The 23,997-nt window shown below is 35.9% G+C and overlaps 3 protein-coding genes across 7 annotated transcripts; 2 read left to right on the top strand and 1 right to left on the bottom strand.

Moving 5' to 3' along the window:
- The first annotated feature begins 8,127 nt into the window (after positions 1 to 8,127).
- On the top strand, positions 8,128 to 10,045 carry LOC132798408 (CBY1-interacting BAR domain-containing protein homolog). 2 transcript variants are annotated; one of them, XM_060810259.1, is made up of 6 exons: positions 8,129 to 8,333; positions 8,386 to 8,545; positions 8,685 to 8,825; positions 8,880 to 9,356; positions 9,413 to 9,643; positions 9,800 to 10,045. In XM_060810259.1, the coding sequence occupies exons 1-6, from the start codon at positions 8,194 to 8,196 to the stop codon at positions 9,962 to 9,964; spliced, it is 1,314 nt and encodes a 437-aa protein (XP_060666242.1). In that variant the 5' UTR covers positions 8,129 to 8,193; the 3' UTR covers positions 9,965 to 10,045. The 2 variants fall into 2 exon arrangements, with proteins under 2 accessions (XP_060666243.1, XP_060666242.1); XM_060810260.1 differs by lacking the exon at positions 9,800 to 10,045 and having other exon boundaries at positions 8,128 to 8,333; positions 9,413 to 9,779.
- A 67-nt stretch (positions 10,046 to 10,112) lies between these two features.
- On the bottom strand, positions 10,113 to 10,894 carry LOC132798410 (heat shock factor-binding protein 1). Its single transcript, XM_060810261.1, has 2 exons — positions 10,669 to 10,894; positions 10,113 to 10,560 (listed from the first exon to the last, which is right to left on the bottom strand). The coding sequence occupies exons 1-2, from the start codon at positions 10,765 to 10,767 to the stop codon at positions 10,399 to 10,401; spliced, it is 261 nt and encodes an 86-aa protein (XP_060666244.1). The 5' UTR covers positions 10,768 to 10,894; the 3' UTR covers positions 10,113 to 10,398.
- A 991-nt stretch (positions 10,895 to 11,885) lies between these two features.
- LOC132788658 (ATP-binding cassette subfamily G member 4) lies at positions 11,886 to 23,648 on the top strand. 4 transcript variants are annotated; one of them, XM_060796170.1, is made up of 8 exons: positions 11,886 to 12,100; positions 13,333 to 14,103; positions 20,955 to 21,072; positions 21,140 to 21,475; positions 21,534 to 21,772; positions 21,836 to 21,982; positions 22,044 to 22,544; positions 22,610 to 23,648. In XM_060796170.1, the coding sequence occupies exons 2-8, from the start codon at positions 13,557 to 13,559 to the stop codon at positions 23,209 to 23,211; spliced, it is 2,490 nt and encodes an 829-aa protein (XP_060652153.1). In that variant the 5' UTR covers positions 11,886 to 12,100; positions 13,333 to 13,556; the 3' UTR covers positions 23,212 to 23,648. The 4 variants fall into 4 exon arrangements, with proteins under 4 accessions (XP_060652153.1, XP_060652169.1, XP_060652161.1 ...); XM_060796186.1 differs by having other exon boundaries at positions 11,886 to 12,049; XM_060796178.1 differs by having other exon boundaries at positions 11,886 to 12,022.
- The last annotated feature ends 349 nt before the right edge of the window (positions 23,649 to 23,997 follow it).

Consider the following 23,997-nt stretch of genomic DNA (forward strand, 5'->3'; position numbering starts at 1 on the left):
GTAAGAAACCGTAAGCTTGTATTTAAAAAAAAAATTATATATAAAAGAAAAACCAAACGTTCCTTCTAAGTAAAAAATCGTAAAGTTTTATTTAAATAACATAAATTACATTCTGGCGAAATCTTGTAACTTTTTTACAGTTCATTAACAAATTTTAAAACATCTGATTTAAAATTCATACTTGATTTATAGCTTGGAAAAGCTGTTTATAATGAGTGCACAACAAAAAAAGTATATTTTTAGTAATGAATTTTCCATATTTGCATTGAATGCAATGAGTGTGTATAATCATTAAAGAATAAACTCTCAATTAACCGAGCGTTAACTGGAAATTTCTACGTTAATGCATGTCACGACAAGCGATGAATAGAACAACTTATTTTCCGACTATTATTGTTTCGCATTTCAAGCAGAAAATCAACAACGCTCGCTCACGAGAAAACAAATTCAATAGAGATCTATTTAGCGTAGGCGATTAATCATTCGACCCAAAACAGTTGTTGCAACAATAATAATGAATAACAACGGCGCACTTGTAGAGATTTTTTTCAATATTTGAATAATTCATTTGAATACATTTTTTTATAACTAAAACAATTTGAATAAAAAACGCTTAATAAAAAAAAACAATACTACAAAAAAGCGGTGCTTTAAATTGTTATTTAAATGATAAGCGGCTTAAGGTATATTCCAGAAATTCCCTTGAACGTACAGTGAAGACACTTGTCAAAGAACAACAAGGAAAAATGAATTTGGACTAAAATTGAATACAATTTTTATAATTGAAGATAAATGAAGTAAAGTTTGTTCCAACTCTTATATTTTAATTAATCAATTAATTCCCCCAAAATGTTCACTTTAGCTAAGCAACACTGTAACTCAATCAAGCGACCAAGCGCAATGTCCGCTCAGCCAACGAAAACAATCAGTTTTAATTGTTAAAAAAAAAAATGTACAATGAAAAAAAAGGAAAACAAATTAAAGTGACTATAAAAAATAGTAATAATAATTACACAAAAACACAATCACACACACACATATATGCATAAGTGTAAGTTTTAGTGCCATTCAGTTTACATTTATTCTCCAATTGCATTGTTGATAAACTCTGTCAATGTTTATTAATGCCATTCAGGCTTTGATTTTGCGACTGTGCCCATTTAATTGGCCACCAGTGTGGGCAACTTGTTTTCAGTTGAATCACTCAAAGTGACAGAAGATAATCCTCAGTTGAGAAGATAATAAAAAGAGTCAACAATTAAACATTTATCTCCCAGCTGGGGGTTAAAAGTTCTACGGGTATTTAAAATAGTCAGCAAAAACGTAAATTAAAAGCGAGAACTTTAAGTGGGAATAATACAGTATCGTTTTTTTTTTTTGTTAAGTAACTTATTCGTTTTTAATGAGACTTTAACTCAAAGTATTTTAGTATTTTGTCTCTCAGCATTAACCTAATTAAATGTCTCTCGAAAATTGTCAACCGAAAAGCTGTTGTCATAAATCTGTGATGCAATTACTATAAATAATTATTGCAACTAATTTTTTTTCTATATTTAAAATACAGACAAAAAGTGTCATTCTACGTGTTGAACAATTCGGAAACTAAGCCTCAAGCTAATTGGCGTCAATTCGCAGAAAATATATATTTACGGTCAGACAATAAATATAAATATAAATGTGATGAATACTAAACAAATTGCGACACATTCAAAATAAATAAAGTGCAGGCAATAATGTAAATACTAAATTTCATAATATAATTATAAACCGATTTATTATTTATTGTCAAGTGGCGGCAACGAATTTTTTTAGTTAAAAATACTTTCATGATTTATATGAATTTCATTGCAACAATTTGTCCAACATGCAGTTGCAATTTGTTCACTCCTCCCCTCCGCTCCCCTCTTATTCTATATATATTTCCATGGAAGAGGCCTTAAACACGAATTATGGCCACAATTAACCCAATTGCAATGGCCCTGGCAGTTGTTTGTTGGCAGTGGACGATGCTCATAAAGTGAAATGCCATAAATGTGTTGTCAAAAACAGGGAAGCGCGAAAAGAAATTGCTTAAGAAAGAATTTCGCTGGCAATCTCGAGAACAATTGCAGTCGACAAATTGCAACAACATCAAACCAGAATCAGGCCAACATAAATAAGAAAATAAAATAAATGCAGCACAAGAAAAAAAAAATAATAATAATAATAAAAAGAAATTACATTTCAACAGAATTGAGTTCGTTAAACTGACGAATGTTTTCGTCTCTTTTTTTGGGCAAACATGCAAAAATTATTATTCCAGCGACAAGTTGATCTTTAATCTAATCAAAGATCAAGAAAACAACTTGAATTGGGATCTCAATGTAAGCAACATTTGTTAGTTCACTTGATTTCTATAGTTTATACCGTAAACATGTAGAAGTTATTATTCCAGCCTCAAGTTGATCTTTAATCTAATCAAAGATCAAGAAAACAACGTGATTTCAACGAAAAATTGCTTTATATGATTCCAAATTTATTTATAAAGCTAAAAACTATCAAAATAATCTTAATTGCTAAGATTCTTAATGTGTAAATATACTATTGACTCACAGACTCTTGAATTTTCAAAATAAAAAAGGAGCTAAAATTTGAATTGATATTCAGCGCTTAAGATAAGGTTTAACTTCACGTGGTTGTGAAATTGATATTTCAAACCGCAAAGTAAGATAATTAAAACTAAAGTATTTTCAAACAAATCAGATGCTTTCGTATTACAAAATAATAAATGTCTAGTTGATCTTCAATCTAATCCAAGATCAAGGAAACAGCTTGACTTAAAAATAAATTTTCTTTAGTTCACTTTTTTATTTAGTATTGTTTTCTATAATTCAAAATTTATTTATAAAAAAAAAACTAATTTAATTCTTAATCTTCATATTTACTATTGAGTCGCCGATTTATGAATTTTCACTTTATGATCCATAAAAACACAGCTGAAATTTTACTTAATATTGATATTAAGATAAGATTTGGTTTCATATTCCAAGCCATTAAATAATATCATTAAAAGTAAATTATTTTCAAACAAATCAGACACAATTTTTTAAAATAATAATTGTTGATTAAAAACAAAATATATTCTAACAAATCCGCATCTCTCACATTACAAAATAATAAGTATTGATAGCTCATTTATATTGTGTAATATTTATAACCTTTCCCAGACACAAAACTCGCCATTTATTTTACTAGACAACATTCAACCTGTTATCAGCAATCAGAACTGGTTATTCCCAGAATAATTCTTTAATCTTATATATAGAATATATATACAAATCGTATAATATTTGCAATTCATATATATTTCTTTGTCAGGGACTGAATATATTGTCTGTTCTCTATCAATATAGCTACCCAATGCAAAATATTAAAGCAACGTTTAGAAAAAAAAAGTAAATGATAAAAAAAAGTCTCGTTTGTCCATCGGAATTATGCATAAAATTTGCATATTTCTCTGGTAAATGATTTGACTGCTGCAAATTTGACAACTTCAAGTGGCAGTAGCAGCTGCTCTCCCCCCTCCGTCCTCCCCTCTCAGCTGTATATATCTCCCCCGCTGTCTGTTGACTGCACCCAATTCAGCGTCTTCAACTTCAGCTGCTGCAATTTATGCATTCAAGTGGCAGCCAAAGGCAGGCAACAGCAGCATCAACGACAACGATGATGAGGCAACAGAGCAACAGCAACAACAACAGCAACAGCGTTGTATCTTGTATCTGGCATCTCGACAGTATCTGCAGGATGCATTTTGCAGTTTGCTGATTGTCAAGTGCGTGCGCTCGACAATCCTGTTTCCCTCTCTCTTCTGTTCTCTTCTGTTGTTATCAAAAGCGGGCATCATTATGCCGCACAAATTACAAACACAATGTGAAGTTCTTTTTATGTTCGTTCTCCCTTTTTTTTAATTCAGGTCTCAGCTTTATCAATTTGCATTGTTGATGTGAGGGTTAAAAAGGTGCTCGACATCAGTGACATTATTAATTTGAAATTCCAAAGATCATTAAGCACTAGGAAATAGTAAAAACTACTATTTGTTTTACATACATATTTATTTATTTTATTCGATTTCTGAGTAAACCACTTGAAACTTGTTTTGAGTGCTTTTTGATTTTAGCGATCATCGGCAAGAGTTTTAAAAGAAACTTTTATTATAAGAAAAACGATTAAATTTTATATATAAAATATTGCATTTTTTATGATTGAATATTAAGTCAACTTTTTGTATAAAATAAAGAATAAATCGTAGTCAATCACTGTCACTTTTTCTGCTGAGAGAACTTGTAGCTTATTGCGCATTGCTTTGCAGGGAAATTCCCCAGCGATCTATCTCATTTATCATCTAAAAGTCATTTCATATTTGAATGTTGATAATGATAATGTTGCGCTTAAATACAAAACAATCATCTATCAAAGGGTTAACTTGATATGTCGGCTTCAAATAAAGTTGAATTCTTAGAAAATCATTTGTGTCACTAGCTAATCAAATCGAATTATAATGCATACCAACTAAATTCCATTCGAACTGTGGTTAAATCGATTTAAGAAACTCACCTGGCAGCGTGAAAACGCCGTTTGCAGCCAACGCGATCAGGAGAACAGCAAAAAAGCAGCTTCATCTTATTTCACACACTGTTTTCTTTTAGGTATTGAAATGTATATTTGTGGTGAACAAAGATTCAAAAAATGTATTTATTTAGAATAGACACAAAACACTTGCGGCAATTCGTTTGATTCGTTATGGGGCAACCGGCAAAAGTTTCCGATTCTCAGTTTCTGTTCTGTATCGTGAGACAAACAATAGTCAAATGCGCTTAAATGCTTTGAGGAAGCGGCAAATAAACAGCGAACAGTATCAGCAACAGCAACAGCCACAGCAAAATCACTGAGTAAAAAAGCCAACTAAAAACAAAACAAGCTGAGCAACAGATTGAGCGATAGTTGAATGCGAGAATATGCAAGAGAATGGGGCGAGCGTCACTCTCATCATCATCGTGCTCAATTAGTTGAAGACCTGCTGAGTGAGGTTGCTATAAATAAATGACAAGTCTGTATTGAATATAAACCAGGGGGAGAGATTTACATTACACACACACACACACAAAGCTTAAGCTGAGCTATGATATACCCTTAAAGCAGAGAGAGAGAGAGAGACGAACTAGACATGTTTTGTCTGGACGCCAGTGTAAGGCAATGAACGGCGGCATATGCGGCGAATGCGCAATTTTTTTGCTGCTCGTATTAGTTTTGTGCCCCTTTTTGCCTCGCTCATTTGCGGGTTAATCAATTGTCATTTATGCTTCGTTAGCTGCACGTTTTATTCGCTGTTTTGTTTTGGTTTTGCTTTTGCTTTTGAGTGTTAGCCTCAATTGTCGCAGCAAGGAATTATGTCAATTTGTTGATGGCTAAATAATCAGTTGTTGGTACTGTTGTTGTTGTTGTTTTTTTTGCATGAGTGATTTGCGAGTTCAAGGTCATTATTTTGTTTTCATTATAATTAAATATGCTGCTTATTAAATTTTGTATGCAACATTTTAATTAATTGAATCATTATAGGCATCTGATTTTTAAGTACACTGCCAGCTTGAACTTTGCCAATTTCTAGCTAAATTGTCTATTGAGATCGCTATCCCTGATTACACACTATTCTCTGTATTTTAATTAATCGCTTTCGTTAACATTTCGAGTTCAGTTTCCAGCTTGCATAAGTAGTTCCACGTAATTTCTGCTAACGTAATAAAGAAAAATGTTTTGAAAAACGCTTTTCTTGGGTATGTAATTAACTGTTGCATATGATTAAATGATTTCGATAGATCACGATTAAAATCACGATTTAGTAATACCGATAAAAGCTTCACATTAGTAATTAACTTTACTAGTATAATTTTAACGCAGAGTTTGTAAATACTCGTTGCTCAAATTGTAATTCTGTATTCTTAAGAATTTAAGGATTTATTTATTTTATATAATTTTGTTTTTGTTATATGTAAATTGATTATTTGTTTATTTTAAAAATATTCCTTTCGGCAACTCTCATGATCACATTTGATAATAATGTATGCTACTCTTCACACATTTTAAATATATTTTCTTCTAATTTTACATTGGTGTATTTTTAAATGTTTCAAAACTGAATTTCACCATTTAAATTGCATCACTTATTATTTATTTTAATTTTTTTAATGTTCTATAGTGGGGATTGTATTCTGTAATATATTATTATTTTTATATTTTAATTCTTATAGAAATTATAATTTAATTCTATACAGAATATCGGTTAAAAATACATTTCTGCATTTATGTATGATATTTAATAACTTGTTTGTTTATGGCCACACGCGCGCTATCGCCATCGTTTATTATTATAAACATTCGTTGTTTACTTTAATATTAAATTTTCACTTTCACGAATAAACTTGAGAATTTCATGGCGATAGACTAAACATGTTTATGTTTATTTATTGTGTTCATCAAAGATCAAGCGGATATGGTAAAAGCATTAAAAACACAAGAAAATTTGCAAATCTCTTTTTACGCTTATTTTCGCAGCAGTCGTCGTTGTTGTTGTTTTGTTGATTTGTTGTTGCTTGCGCGATCGCTCAGGTCGCGTCTGTCGGCTTATGTGTTAAATTTCGGACTAACCGTTGCGTACAAAATTTGGCGTCATTTATACCAAGGCACGCAGCTCCTCACACACATGCAAACACACGCACACAGCTGCGCACACAAAGAACAGCAGAACAGCAACAAGTGAGTGCGAGCGAGCGAGCGCGATCATGTGTGCGACGCAAAGAGCGAGAGAGAGTTGCTTAAAGAATGGCGACGAATGCAACGGCACGACAAATGCGTATGATGGGGAGAGGTAGGCAGGAATTGGGTAGCACTGGAATTAAAAAGTGAATGTCTATCCCTTGACCAAGGCTTTGGAAGTCACATTTCCAATTACGCATGCAAAGCAGATCGCCAAAGTCGACGCACGCCAAGCAAAAACGTTCGCAGTGTGCCAAATGAAGAAGCAAAGCAACGTATCGAACAACTGGAATCTAGTCCAACATTCCAGTTGAGTGTCTGATTGGAAGTCACCCTAGCAAACTATTCTTGAGGGCAGAACAAAAGCTGAGCTTGCCTTTGCCTTTAGCTATTCTTTTTTTTTTGTATTTTTTTTGTTCTTTGGGAACAGCAATCATAGTATTGACAGCGATCTCTTCCACTTCACATTCTGCTCATGCTTCACACATGTTAATGCGTGCGTGTGTTTGTGTGTGTGTAGCTGCCAACCGGATTCCCATTTAACTGCACTTTGTTGTGCTTTATTTTGTACCGGTTCAACTCGCACATTGCCTTAAGTGTGAAAAGCATTTAAAATTGTAAAATGTTTTAACCATTTTAAGTAGAGTTCTTTTGGTTTTTTTTATTTTGGCGGGTATTTCAACAACATTCCTGCGGCTGCAGATGATAAAAAATTCCAATGAAATGGGCAACGAAGGTCAGCAGCAGATCATTGAATCAGATCAATTGAATCTGTTCGATGTAAAAATCGATGCTTCTCATCACTTGCTCTCTCTCACTCACTCTTTCTCTTAATGATTCAATTTCTCACAACCAACAGCTGTCATGTATTTTTGTGGTTAAATATAGCTGAAATCTCATCGCTGCTGATGTCGCCCACATACAGACAGCTAGCACTTGATGTGCTCTTGACCCTGACACTGTTCAACTTGGAAAAACACTTGCATCAACGAAAATATGTCAATTTATATTCGACGGAAGACATTAAACAGTTTTTCGCTGAATTTTCCGCGCTAAAGCTAAAGCGACATCTGCAGGCGTTCGTTAGAACGTGTCTGTGGCGCCATCTATGTCATAAGAATTCTGTCGTCTAAGCGATATTTGCACATCGATAACGAATTTTTCGTTGCTTTTAAAAAAAAATATATGCAATTTTAAATATTTATTAAATTTGTTTGAAATAGTAGTAAATTGACACAAATACAATTCTCCATACATATGTATGCTGTATGTTATGCTGCACGATAACAACAAAACAAAGCAACCCTGTGTTGTCCTGGCAACGGTTTTGTTTTGATTGTCATGCTCACTTTTGTTTATGAAACGCAAAGCTAAACTTCAAAGATAGAATTTGTTGCAATAAATATGTTTCGTCGCGGTAAATTGTCGTTTTTGAATACAAAGGATGATCGCATTAAAATTATTAATGAGCGCGTTAATTTGACGGAACGACATCTCATGGAAATGTGCTCTGCATTTTCTTTGCTGACCAGAAAAATGGCCAAGTAAGTGAAGCAAATTGAAGTGAGAATTATCATTAATGGGAAAATTAAATAGATATCGCGATGCCCACGATGAACTGGCTAAGCACATTAAGAACTATGCCGACGACGAGGAGATCAACGAAAGTCTCTGCAATGGCTTAAAGAGTTTCACCAATGCGGTGACCATAACTGGCGATTATCTTGATATCAATGTGCATCGAATGGAGCTAAAGGTGCGTGCTAACGCCATCTGTTGACATGCGTGCGATACGCATTGTGTGGCGCCATCTACGAACAAAAGAATGTATTGGCGTGTATGCGCTAACAAAAGAATGGCGCCAATATTTAAGTATTTTAAATTTTCTCATACAGATTGTCAATGAGCTGGCACACTTTGAGCAGCTGTGCAAATCAACACGCGATAATCTGCGCCTGGCTGTAATCGCCCGGGATAAAGAAGTGCTCAGCCAGCGACAAATGCTCGAGCTGAAGTCCAAATTTGCCGCTAATAATGTAAATTAACCAAATATCTATTGTGCATTATTAAAACTCTTGCCAATCCTCTAGAGCGCTGCGGACTCGGAGCTATTCAAGGCCAAGCTGGAAGTGCAACGCACCAACAAGGACATCGATGAGATCATTGGCAACTTTGAACAGCGCAAACTGCACGATGTCAAACAAATTCTCAGCGATTTCATTCTCATCTCAATGAAACAACACACTAAAGCACTTGAAGTGCTCAGCGCCAGCTACTACGATATCTGTAGCATAGATGAGCGCGACGATTTCTTGGAATTCCAGAAACTCATGAAGTCCAAGGAGGAACCCAGCGCTCGCAAAGCATCGCTAAAGAAAGGATTGCGTTCACAGTCGATGGACAGCTTGGATCGTGAGCATTTAAAAAGTCCTCTGAAGCGGCATCAGAAATTGTCCAGGAGCAGCAAGAATCTGTCGGGAGGCGGCATCACAGGTCATGGCACCAAGCCAGAGCAAAGTGAGGAGGACGAGGAGGATGATGACGAGGAAGACGAAGACGAAGAGGCGGTAAATAAAAATACTTTGCTTACAAAATCCATTTTTATATAACATGTAATATTTAGACCGAGCAGAGTGCCGAGGAGGAGGACGATGAGGAGGAAGAAGAGGTCAGTGGCAGTGCCTCGGAGCAGGAGACGCCACTCTCGACAGGCAGAGAGAATGTGTTTGGTGCCAAGTTGCGTGGCGGCAAAGACTCCATGACCAGTGGCTCCTCAACCAACGCAGCAGCAACGCCCCTCAAACCTATACGACAGAGTGTCAAACATCCATTTAAAGCTGTGGCTGCCACACATGTAAGATTGCAAAAGCAATTCCATGTGCCACAAAACTAGAAAACTAGAACAACAATTTGCATATTCATCGCTCCCCACACTCCCTCTTTCACCAAACATTATTTATCCACAATAAACAAAAATATGAATATTGATATTAATGCATAAACCAATCAGGTGGAAAAGCGCTCGAATCGCGCACCCTCCTACTCCCCAACCCCCTCATCGTCACCACCCTTAAAGACGTCGTTTAGGAAGGCAGCAGCTGGAGGAGGAGGAGCAGGTGCAACTGGAGCTGGAGGTCGTGGCATGGCAACCGTTGTTGAATCGAAGCGCATTTAAAAGTCTAATGATTGCAGTTTGACAGCCATCAATACAGTTTGAGGGTTGCAACCATTCAAAAATAACAACTTTGATGTGTGTGTACAATCTTCTCAATAGTTTAATTTGTATTAAAAACAAAACTAATCAAAAACAATAGTTTTATGAAATGCACTTAAACTAAGTTTTTCTTTTTTCATTTTTTTCTTGACAACTTAAAACTATGCAAAAAATGAGCAAAATGAGTGTGTGTATACAGTTTGAGTGCAATTGCAATTGTAGTGCATCGAAATTGTCTAGTTTAAAGTGCGTGTGTGTGTATGAGTGAGGGGGTGTTCGATGTATATGCGTGTGTGTGGGATGCCATCATTATGATTTATGGGCGTGGCTAGCGCTTCAACGTTTTTTTGGCGTTATCCCTGGCTTCAGCTTCAGGTGGCGACGTCTAGCGAATTTCATTTCTCGGGTCCCGGCCCCTCGACGCCCGCCTGATTCATCAGATCGGCGATGCTCTTCTCCAAGTCATCGATGCGATTGCCCATATCATCGATACGTGTGATTATCTGATCCGACATCGTCTGGAATTTGTCTTGCACATTCTGCAAAAGATTTTGTACCTGATAAGAGGAAGGGAAGGAGCGCCAGGAGGTACGGGGTGGGAAGGGAGTGTAGCGTTGTTGTATTCAGTTTTGTTCTACGTGTTTTTCATTTGGTTTGTTACTCACGTAAATGGTTAACTCCTGCATGTTCTTGGGATCCGCATTGCTGTTTAGCGAATAGTTCTGATCCAAGTCGCTGTCCATTTCGTTGCGCAAATCAGTCATCTTGCCGTCTTAGTTTGTAATTCGGTATAAAAATACAAAATACGATTATCTCGTCTTTATTTATTGTTTGTTCGGCCCTTTTTTCACGTCTGTTTGCGTCGGCGGCTACAGCTGGACTGTGGTGGAGAAACATCGATGGTAGAGGAATATCGATGTATCGATTATTTTGAATAGCTTGTGCTTGGTAGCATTGTGGAGCAAGATATACTTTTTGGTATAAAAAGGTAACAGAGGGTTTTTTTGTTTGGTATTTTCATTGAAATGAGAAATGCATCACGCTAAAAATATGTTTTCTTCAAAGAGACGAAATTAGGCGCCTTTTAACTGCGCTACGAATTTTGTGCAAATTTGGAAATGTACCCAGCTGATAATTCTGTTTCTGTATTTTTGGTATATTCCAAGGGCTTTTATAAAAACATTTTCTTATGGTCACACCCTATTCAATAAAACAGCTTTAAAAAGCTCTTTTTAAGATATTTCTCCTTCTCTAGGCGCCAAGCAGATCGTGATTTGTTGAAAATTTAAAAATAGTTTTTTAATGTTACCATTAAATCGCGAACTCCTGCCTCGAAACATTGTACAAACGGGCTTCCCGTGCAAACTGTCAAACAGCTGATTGTGTTTTGGTTTTTCAATGCAAAGTCAACGAACAGCATTTGCAAAACTGGTCAAACTGGTTTTGCGTGCTTTGTTGCAATTGCAATGACGAGTATTGAATGCTGCTGCTGGGACTGGGACAAAGGAGCAGCAGCTTGCAAAGGCATCAACAACAACAAACTCCGCAAGGGTAACAAAAGTGCGTCGCAGAGAAAACAAAAATAAGACAACTAGAACAAAAACAAAATATTAAATGCACCGAGTGCAATCCCATATAAAACACACCCCCTGCAGCGGCAGCAGAGCAGAGGTTCAATATATTCATAAATCATCTGCACAGGGGCGTCGTCAGTTAACAATTTCGACGGGCTGCAGACAGCTGATAAGCAATGAGAGCACGCCACTGTCATCGCAAGGCAGAGAGCACCGCAGAGAGTGAGAGAACAGAGCATGAAAGAGCGAGCACAAGATAATGGAACAGCAAGCAAGCATTCAGAATATAATTTTCTGCTTTTCATATTTGGGAGACAGTTTGTGCCATGCCATCGGTCGGTGAAGATCGTCGTCGCCTGTAAAAAAATAGTGAAGAAAAAACGCAGTCGTCTACGAAGTTGATTTACTAGACAAAGTGTGTTCAAGTGAATCTATTGAATTTCGAGTAATAATACATAATAATTATTCAAATGTAATTGGTGTGCGCGAGCCTCTCTATTCATGTCTATATGTGTATCTCGGTGTGAGTGTGTGTTTTGGTGTCATATCAGCAGCAGCAACAAGCGTTACAATAACAAAGTGCTGCCAGCCGTGCTAATCAGTAACTTTTGACCAATCAATCGAAAACAATATTTGTGGTTTTACATTGACGTTCGATGCAACACTTTTATTTTTATTCGTTTTGTTTTTGTTTGCTATCGCGATAAGCCGCAAACGAACAATGAGACTACACAGTAGTTTTTCTTATAAGAACTATTAAAACTAGTTAGCTTCTATGTGTCTGCTCACACAATTACATGCAGATAGGCGCACACACATACATAGATTTGGCTGTGTGCGTATTAATCAGCTGGCAAACGGTCTCTTTCTTTTTTAATTTTGATGAAGCAAAGAACGAGAACGAAAGTACGTGCAAAGCGTAGCCAAATAATAAAATTAACAGTAATATCATGTGAGACTGACAACAAGCGGCGAAAAGACAAAAGCAAATTTAGAGAGTGAGTGAACCGCGAGAGAGATGCGCAAAAGAAAAAGAATATAAAATGTAATATCAATAAATATTCATTTGCTTTAGACAAGCAAAGCTCCAAGCCTGTTTTGTTTACATGTCGTGCAAGAGCGAGATGACAAGAGACAGACAGACTTTGGCACTTGTTGCGCAAAGGCAGTTGACAGGATCGTGCTGTTAAGAGAGCGAAGGGGATGCACATTAGTCTACTAAGCACGTGTATGTACTGATTGCATTGACAGAATAGAGACAGCAGCTGACATCACAAACGAAATCGAAAATTCTTATTTCAGACAATAACAACAATAAATACTATGATATGCTCTCTTTTCTATTTTCTGCCTACTTGTGTTTGGGGCAAGTTCTGATTAGCAACAGCGGCAGCGACGCTTTGCCTTCCCAATACATGTTGCTGCTTGACATCGAGTATATCAGTAAAAAAAGCTAATGAACTCTCAACACAACCCACACACATACGCAAACACACGTACCGCACTCTCGAATGTAGGTAGAGGGGAATCGGCTTATAAGAACAGCGCGCGCTCATTTCGTTTTCTTTTACTGCCAAAACGCACACAACAAAAATAATGGCAGCAAAATAAAAAAAAGAAACAACTACATACAAACACAAATAGGCAGAACTCATTTACCCGCACGGCAAACGTTTCGTTTTCATCATTTTTTTCTTTTCAACAATTATTTATTCAAATTTTTTTTGTGTTCCCTCATTTGCCGCGCCTATACAGAGAGCAAGAGAGCGAACGCGAAAAGTGAGAGAGATAGTGCAAAGGGATTAGAATAATTTAAACGAATTTGACGCGCACTTGAAAAGCAACTAAAACACAACGAAGAGTGCTGTAAAAAAAAATATTACTGAAAGTAACAAGTAATTAAAAAAAAACAATAATAAAAAACAACAACAAGTTTAATGGTCTTTGGCCGCACAACAAATATATAAAATTGTGTCAGCATGTCCAGTTGGAGTTTGGCGAGTGCCGTTTCGCCCACTGTGACGGGCGGTGGTGACGTCATCAGGCTAAGCAATCTCAAAGCCGCCGCCTCCGACACGCAAATCACCGTAACAAGTGCAGCAACAACTTCCACTTCAACATTTACAACTGGCCGTCCAACAACGCCGGTGCCTAGCAAAAAGTTGGCTTCGAAGCGTCCTCCACACTTGACACTACAAATCACACCTAAAGCTTCCCCCTCAACTCCTCCCCCTGACCACCATCCTTATGGAGCGCCGCTTGCCGTGGAGGAGAACATTGCTCTCTCGGCCACGCCTTCCATCTACGGCACACCACTTGGCTCAGTAGCCGGCGTTTCGGCCGAAAGCAATTCCACTGTCAACATGAATATTGGCAACAACTCGACAACAGCAACAAGCTCAACTAGCCACAGCAACTCAACCACCGGCTCCATATTTCCCCATGAGCAGTACAAAACGATCAAAAAAATTGACATTCAATTCGATAATGTGCGCTATAGCAGCAGATTTGGCTTCTTTAAAAGAGGTGAGTAGCGTCCAGGGAGAAAGAGAGAAAGAGAGAGAGAGAGAGAGAGAGACATTCAATAGTTCTCTTTTATGTTTAGCTAATCTACATATTTTATTCAGTAGTTATTGTTTGTCTGCTCTTCATCTCACTTCTAGACTGTTAAGTATGTATTTGTTAGAAGGTTTCGTATCAAGAAACAGTCTAGCTTCGCTATAACAAATTTCACAGAATATCATACATTTTAGTCTCGCATTTTTTGTGAATTTTTTCTTATTCAAATATATATTTATACTTTACTTCTTTGTTGCTAAAAGAATTTCTATGCATTCTATTCTTTCTTTGTAATACAATATATATGTATGTATATGTATATCATTTAACGAGTTGCTAAGATTTTTAGATTTTCTATAAAGAATTTCTATGTAGTATACAGTTCATAATTTTGCGCATTGCACTTTACATCAACTTTATTAGTATATATTAGCTTCCATTTAAATATTTATCTCAATCTAACTTAAAGAAAAGAGAATTACTGCAAACTTGAAGAATTTTCCATATACTATATTTGTAATAAATATAAAATTTATGTGACACTTTTAATATTTTGAACCCATTAATTCATAGAATGCAATATGTAATGTGAAAGTATGAGTATAATATAATGGGCCTAACATCTCCACCTTTTCAGTTAATAATAATTAAACAGTTGCGCTAAAAATGCAATTAACTTAAATAGACTTATTTAAATGAAATATGATTGTATTAATGTGCTGTTAAGTATTGAGTAGTATCTCATTTGAAATAAATACAAAAAATATTTTAACATGTTTAATCTTTGATGCCATTAATTCTCAGAATATAATCTGTAATTTATTAAAAAGCATATTTAAGTAATACGAAAGAATTTCCATTATGTTATTACGCTTCGTATCTCACCTTTATATTCGCTTTTATATTCAACAACCCGTAGTAATTCTATAAAATTGCCTTTCGAATTCCCGATAACGCAGTTTTACGGTACTCTAAATACAGCCTATAATTATGTATTCGGCGCTGATGTTGCGGGTGTTCTTGGGCAAAGTCACGCTTTGATGGGTGTTTCGACAAGCTTCGCTTCGTATAGCCAGAAAATAGATGTACTATACTTATATGAAGTGAGTGGACAACCTTTGAACTGAGCTTGTATTATAATGTATAATAAATCTATATAATTATGCACCTTTATTGCCGAATGAATTAGTTCAGCTTGAAGTATGCTTATAATACTGAAAATGTAGACGCATTAATGAAATAGAGTGTTTTGATTATTATAAAATGCTTTATAATGACTTGATTACAAATACATACATATTATATGTATCAGAGAAGATATTTAGTAGTCCCATATAAAGTATATAAAAGATTATCGTTGAGCCTGGTTTCTCCAAGGTTATTGATATTTTTTTTATATAACTATTGTTTGAAGAGCTTCATTTTTTATTTTATATGGTTATTATTATTATATAGAAAAGTTTTTATAATCTGTTGAGAATGCTTTTGTTACATTGCTTTGACGTCTGATGAAATTATAGAAAGTTCTTAATACGTTTTAAAACTGATTAATAATAATATATTATTTGCAAACATTTAAATGTAGCAATCACAAATACTATAGAAATATACAAATATTTCTTATTGTTTTAACATATTTCTTTTTATTTCGAGTCCAGACAATTTCTTTTATATTAGCGTAATACACATTAATAAATACATTATCGCGTTCTGTTAAACATATCAAAATTTTTGGTAGACTCAAGTATTTTTTGCTTCCACATGTTTTACGGCTTATCTAAGTCTCGATTAAAACCCTGCAGAGCACAATGAAATTGCTGATAACTATGAGTAACGAGTAGCGGCTAGTTAACGATTAACTATTCTATAGAAAATAAAATGAAATTTATTGCAAAATCATTGATTGATCGAATCAATAGTGTGGTCAGGTGCAAGGGTCAATTTCTTTCTTATTTAATTTCTAATTTAATAAACCGTAAATTTTACAATACAAATTTAGTTAACATGTTACAAGATCGCAGTTCATTGAGGTCGTCAGGCCCATTATTGATTGGGTTCGGTGAGGTATTTTTTTTCTTTCTCTGTATTTGCATAACAGTTTCGTTTGATGGGTGAATGAGTCGATGTTATTTACGCTTAACGACACCTATGTGTATTATGCACATTACAAACAATGTCGAACCGATAAGAATTGTGGATTACAACAATATTGTGAGTACATGTTATGAATGTTTGGGTGCAATTAAGGTTAGATTTTATCACGAGACCTTCGCGAGCAAACACGAATTCATTTGGTTCACATTGTCAACTAATAAAGACACTTTTCGGCGAAACATTTCGCTGTAATATATGACACTTTAAATAGCTGATCAAATGGTGTCTAGTATTGTGCGAAAAATTGAGTGGTAAAGTGATTGTTGCAGATAGAGTTAAGGGCAACCCCGTTGGCTTGAATGAGTCACAATGAGTCACCTGAAGCCATAAGATCATTATGATATCCTGATAGCAATCGCCAGTAACACGTGTCAAACATTCAACCAGCAATAACTGCATAATTGTCAATGACTCACTTGTCGCATAGGAGAAGTCCAATTTATTATTGTATTTTGATGTTTGCCACACGGGTTTTTTGAAGTCCACAACAAACTTATCTATGCCGCTTATCAGTGCTCTAAATAAATGCTATTGAATAACATATAAATCGCTGTTGTCGCACTTGTCGAAGGAATGCCTAATAAACTCGAGGAATCAATAACTGAAATGGAAAAGAACACTTTTAATGAATGAGTTTGAGTCTACTTGCAAAGGACATTCGATATAAGTAGATGGAAGCATAAATAACTGATAGATTAATGGATTAATAAAATTGAAATTAAAGTATCTGTGTATATCAATACTAATTAGTAGGAAAATCTGTAAAGGATAAATGACTGATAGACTCAAGATTAATAAAATGAAAGGACATTCGATATATGTAGATGGAAGGATAAATAACTGGTAGACTCAAGATGAATAAAATTATAAAGAAACAAGTAAGAAAGCTACAGTCGAGTGTACTCGACTGTGAGATACCCGCTACCCATTTTGAATGAAAGCAATATATTTTGCGGTATATTTCTCAAAATATACCAAATATACTGCAAAAATACTAAAAAAATATACCAAATGGTATATGTGGTATATCGATATAGTACCGCATTCAAAATATACCATAGACGGCACAATATACCAGATTGTCAGCCAAAGCAACTCAGACCCTAGTAAGTAGCCGTTTTTGCCCATACAAAAGTATTTCTTTAATAACTTCGACAATTTTTATCTGATCGCATCATACATAGCAAAATTCGTAACTCTAGCTTTAAAATTACGCTTGTTAATCGATTTTTTTGATTTGCAGGGGCGGAAGTGGGCGTGGCAAAAATTTGAAACAAACTTGATCTGCGTGCAAACATAACAAATGCTGTCGAAAAAAAAAATTATAGCTCTATCTCTTATAGTCTCTGAGATCTAGGTGTTCATACGGACAGACGGACAGACGGACATGGCTATATCGTCTCGGCTGTTGACGCTGATCAAGAATATATATACTTTATAGGGTCGGAGATGCCTCCTTCTACCTGTTACATACATTTCCTGCCGGCACAAAGTTATAATACCCTTCTACCCTATGGGTAGCGGGTATAATTATCTGAGTATATCAATACTAATTAATGGGTAAGACTGTTCTATCGAATACAGAAAGTGATGACAGGAAAATTGTTCGGCAATTGACATCGCAATCTGTCCAAATGAAATGCAGATATATGCATGTCTATATATCTGCCTTAAACAAGTAGCATATCGCCTTATAGTAGTTGGCCTGGCAACAAATCTTAGACAATATAAAGGTCAGCAGCGTTTTAATTAATATCACTTAAGATCCATTAAATATTATGCATGTTCTTGCTGCCATTTGATATCTCTTTGTTGTTTTTTTTGTTATTATTGTATTATTATTGTTGCTATTGTCGTATCATCGTCGCTTCACTTGAGTGAGTTTTCCTGTTTCTTTTTCTTTTTATATTTTTCTTATTACTTTTTTATTTCATTCTTCCTACTGCCGCCGTTTGTTTTTGTTTTTAATAGTTGTACTTTGTATAAGCAGGGCTTTGCAATGATTCACACAGCTTGTTTACTAATTGTTTAGTAGCGTGCGTATTAAATTTTTAATTCATGATGAGCGGATATTGTTGTCGGCCTATGCGTGTCTTAAGATCAAAGACGGATCTCTGAATATCAAAGATTGAAATAATTTGTAAATATAAAAGATGATAATTGATAATTTCAATTACATTTGGAACAGTTAAAATTTTTCATTCAAGATTCATAATAGGAGTATATTTGAAATTATGTTAATAACCATTTTAAATATTTCTATTAGAATACAAATATATTAATAATCTTTATGTATTTTTATATGTACTTTAGACTTTTCATTGATTTCTATTAATAAATCATCAATGAGTTTTGCATAGAAATAAAGGTCTTTGGCCTGATTTTTTTGTATAAGGTTGGAAAATCTATTCGTCTTCTACTCGAAAGCGTGCAATTGATAAGCTAGCTGAAAGACAGAGAGAGCGAGAGAGAGAGAAGGAAGAGTGTGTGTACCAATGAGAAAGAGGAAGCTAGCTATATTTTTAATGTGTTTACTAATCGTTTTTCAGTAGATTAACTCAGTATACATATATACTAACGTATACATATATGCAGTTCGATTTGAGTAACGATTGCAGAGTGCATGGGGCGCTAATCTTTGATCGATTTGGCTAGAAGTGTATTTGCTTTGTATTATTATTTTTGTTGTTGTTTCCAGTGCAAAATGCAATGTCAAGCACAAGGCCATGTCGATTTGTTGTACTTCGCAGTCTCATACTTAGCTTCCTGCTAACCGATTTGGCTTTATAAGTGCAATAAACAGATAGGCAAAGCAAACCGATTGATACTATAACAATTACTTGTACACCATCTGGTCGCATACCTTATAGTATATATATTATATAGTCGACATACGACTGGCATCGAAAATCGAATCGAAATCGGCGTCATGCACCTGTTTGAGAAATGCTCGTAAAATGTGTGCGATAAGATTTTGTGGCGACTCGAAAGCCCCATTAAAACGATAAGATGCGGGAGGATGGAGGAGAATATGGTCTTAAGCAGTCAGCCAGCGATTAGTCGATTGGCCAAATAGCTCTAGTTGTAAGATAATCGACAGATTAGCGTCCGGAATGCTCTCAACTAATACATTGTTGTATACCAGTTTATATACTAAGCATTAACCTGGCCATAACAATCACATGGCGAATGAAACTACAGCACTTGCTTTACGACATTATCATTTGCCACAATACGATTAACGCACATTGAACGCTCCCAATGCATTGGGAGCGAGAACGAGAACGAATGGAGCTCTCTTATCAGCGCCAAACTTAATTCAATATGTGGAGCACAATTATGCGACGTCTACTACATATAGCAACAGCCCCATTGAATTACTCTCATCTAGAATATATATTATTTGCCTAATGAAGCAAACTGAACCCTTTGACAATGCAACAAATGTCTAAACAAAGCGCTGCTTTTATGTCATATATTAATCAAAAGCGGTAGATAATCAATATCTAGCTGAATATTTTTATTAATGTAATTTACATGTGTATATCCGTTACTCCTATTTGTATTATTATATTATAATATATATTGAGAAAATTGGTAACCAGTATTAATCTAAACAATACGAAAAGATATCTTATAAATTTCATTTGATAGGCTTTTAATATTTAATATTTTTCCGTTTACGTAGAATACAATAATTTCGATTTTTATACACGCTACCCATAGGTTATAAAGATATTATACCTTTATGCCCCATAGTACGTATATTTTTGATCAGAGTCAACCGCCGAGACGGTATAGCCAAGTCCGTCTGTCTGTCTGTCCGTATAAACACCTAGATCTTAGAGACTATACAAGATAGATAACTATATTCACTATAGTATTTATTATTTAAAAAATTACGCCTACTAATAATATTACAATGGGGTCTTAGTTGCTTTGGCAGACTATCTGGTATATTTTGACCTCTTGGTATATTTCGAATTTTGAATTCATGATATATGGACTTTCGATATATTTTTGTATTTTTGTGGTATATTGTTTGGAATGTTTTAAGAATAATACCACGCTGTCTTAGCGGGTATCCTACAGTCGAACCCGCTCGATTAACATACAACAAATAATATAAAAGTAATTTAGTTTACAGTATTCATTTTCATTTATGCCTAATATGCAAATATTTATAGGGGATATACAAAAGTCGTTAAAGTCACCGTAATAAATATTTAAGCTAAGATCGAGTAAAACCCGTTATTATATAAATTGAAATCCTAACTTCTTTGGGCTGTACAGAGTATTCCTCAGTCATAAATTTGATCTTAAAATGTATCTTAATTGTCAATCAAATCGAAAATACTTCAATTGTTGAGCCTAGTCAATCTATCAAGGTAGCAAGAATTAATATAAACAACGCTTTTCTTTACTAGCTTTCTTACAAAGTGTATATAAAAGCTGTTAACTCATTAATATAGTTGATACTATAAAACTTGTAAACAAATATTATTAGCATGCATAATATAGAAAAACATTTGTATTCAATTTGTATACAATTAATTGAATTTCTTATTAGGAAAATGAATTGAAATGAATTTTATTTTTAGCAAATACATATTTAATTTTACTCTCAATTTTATTCTGACTAATATATTCTCTTTTTTTTACAGAGAATAAAGACATACTTTTGGGTCTGACGGGCTATTTTCGTTCCGGTGAACTGAACGCCATTGCAGGACCTTCCGGGGCGGGCAAAAGCACGCTGCTGAACATACTCTCTGGCTACATGTAATTGTAACTTTTGTGCTTTCTATAAATTCTATATTTACTTACTGGATTTTTTTTGCATCTGCAGCTATAAGGGCTACACTGGTGACTTTCGCATCAATGGCAAACCACGCGATCTGAAGGCATTCAAGCCAAATGTGGCTTACATCACACAGGATACAACATTGCAGGCATTCCTTAGTGTCAAAGAGGCAATGCACTTTGCGGCTAATCTAAAAATTGGACCACACATGTCATCTGCATCGAAGCGAGAGCGTGTGAACAGCATACTCCAGGCAATAGGAATGTATGAGACGAGGAATACGCACACCGGGAAACTGAGTGGAGGTCAACGCAAGCGTTTGGCTATTGCCCTTGAGCTTGTAAACAATCCGCCGGTGCTTGTGCTCGATGAGCCCACCAGGTGAGTCAAGTGCGAGCAGTAATCAAGATGAAATTTCTAACCATCTTTATCTTTTCAGTGGTCTAGACAGTTCAACGTGCAATCAGCTGATAACGCTGCTCAAGAAACTGGCAATGGAGGGACGCAATGTCATCTGCACCATTCATCAGCCCAGTGCACTTACTTTCTCCATGTTCGATCATCTGTATGCCATAGCGGATGGTCAATGCATTTACGCAGGCGGTGCACACAATTTGGTGCCCTTTTTGGGTGCATTAAATCTCCACTGTCCCGAGTCTTATAATCCCGCAGACTATTGTGAGTGTGCCAAAATCCAATAACTAGCTTTATTAGTTATCGTTTATGTTGTCTACTTTATAGTAATGGAAATCGCTACACACGATTATGATACGGACGATGAGCGACAGGTGGACAAGCTGATAGCGCTCATGGACAATGGACGCAATGATGACTATCGCCAAAGTAAATCGGCGCGTGTGGCACAGCTGGCCGCGATGAAGAAAGTCGGTAAGTAATCCCACGATCAGTAGGTTTATTAACCTTATTTAATCGTATCTCAATTTTGTAGAACAAATGATGTCTTCTGGTCTGATTACGCCAGTGACAGCGCCTGTGATGTCACCTGGTCCGTTGCCCTCTAGGAACTTCAATTTTAAGCCACTGACACCCATCAATGAGCTGTCGTCGCGCATTTGGGATAGCCAAACGGGTGGCATGACCAGCGAATCCGAAGGCAATTGCTGCAAGCCAAAGAAAAAAAAGAAACCTAGGCCAACGATGCCCTCAATCGATTTGGATCCAGCTCATCTGTGCAAGCGCGAGAATATCTATGCCACGCCTTTTTATAGACAGCTCAGCATCCTATTGCTACGTACATTTCTGCTCATTTGGCGCGACAGCTCGTTGACAACCATGCGATTTGGTATCCATCTGGCCATTGGCTTGCTCATTGGCTTCATCTATCGGAACATTGGCAACGATGCTCATCACTCGTTGAATATCTTTCGCTACATCTTCTACACCATAATGTTTATCATGTACTGTGCTTTTTCTGGAATTCTCGTCAAATGTAAGTACCACTTTATGTTTATGCTCACTTTGATTTGTTTACAATATGATTTGTTTGTTTTGCAGTCCCTCTGGAATTTCCAATTGTTTCGCGGGAACACTTTAATCGATGGTACTCGCTGCGCGCCTATTATGTGGCTATAACACTGGCTGATCTGCCCATACAGATTATCTGCAGCTCGTTGTTTATCGTGCCTACATATTTGATGACCAATCAACCGTTGGAGCTCTGGCGCTTTGGCATGTTCTTTTTGATTGTGTTCATGACAGCGCTGGTGGCCCAAAGCATTGGTTTGGCAGTGGGCGCAGCACTGAGCCTAAATTTGGGCGCCATAATGGGACCATTCTTCATCTGCCCATTTCTCACATTCAGCGGCTTCTTTCTGCAAGAGAAGGATGCGCCATTCTATTTGCGATGGATGTTTGATGTGTCGTTTTTAAAATACAGTCTGGACGGAGCCATGTTGGCCATCTTTGGTTACGATCGTGAACGTTTGGAGTGCAACGAGATGTATTGCCATCGGTCGCGACCGAAGTTCTTACTCAAGGATCTGGACATGGAGCGTGCCAACTATCAGATGGCCCTCTTCTTTCTGCTTGGCCTGCTGGTAATGCTGCGTATTCTTGCCTTCTATATTATGTCGTTCCGACTGAGATTATTCAGATGAGATCCCATCGAATTGTACGGCTACCTTATGCCACATTCCGTACACAGCTGATAGAGTTTCTCTGTCTGTTTCTGTTTTGAGTTTTGTTTTACGAGTATAATTATGATTTCTGTTAGCATTTAAATGATAATGAGAGAGAGAGAGAGTACCATGTGCCAAAGAAATATGAACAGCGTTACATAGCAAATAGCATAAGGAAATCGTGATATACATACATGTGCAAGTAATCCTCCCCCCCGATGTTACCCTGAAACCCTAGCGACTTTACAATCAATTTTGTATACAATTTATATCCACTTGAGCATCCATTAGCATAGAATTGTATTTTTTCTACAATCGTATTAACGACCCAATCATATATTTGCTTTATTTTAAGCGTGTGTAAATATTTTATTAAGCTCTGAATGTTTGGGTGAACTTATTTTTTAATAAATAATATTAACTATTTTGAATTCATAATTATAAATACCTATTATTTATAACTCCCGCTTTTGCAACTAAACTAAGCACTGGTTTTAATTTACCTTCCTAAAAGTATGCTGCAAAAATTTGAATTTTCTGATTCAGAGAGCCACGTAAATTAATAGAATTTTATATGTACATCCTAAAAGTATGCAACGATAATCAAGTTGCACTGAAGCCAAAGGAAATGGGCCAAAATCGCGAATTCCCTTCTAACTCGATAACCACAAGGACGATTTGAATGTCCTTTGGCATGATGATAGTCCTCGTTAATATACGCCGTTTGACACACGACTCGTAAGGATCAAACAGGATACAGCCGAG

The sequence above is a fragment of the Drosophila nasuta genome, chromosome 2L (genome assembly GCF_023558535.2).
Source record: "Drosophila nasuta strain 15112-1781.00 chromosome 2L, ASM2355853v1, whole genome shotgun sequence".
Classification (NCBI taxonomy): Eukaryota; Metazoa; Arthropoda; class Insecta; order Diptera; family Drosophilidae; genus Drosophila; species Drosophila nasuta.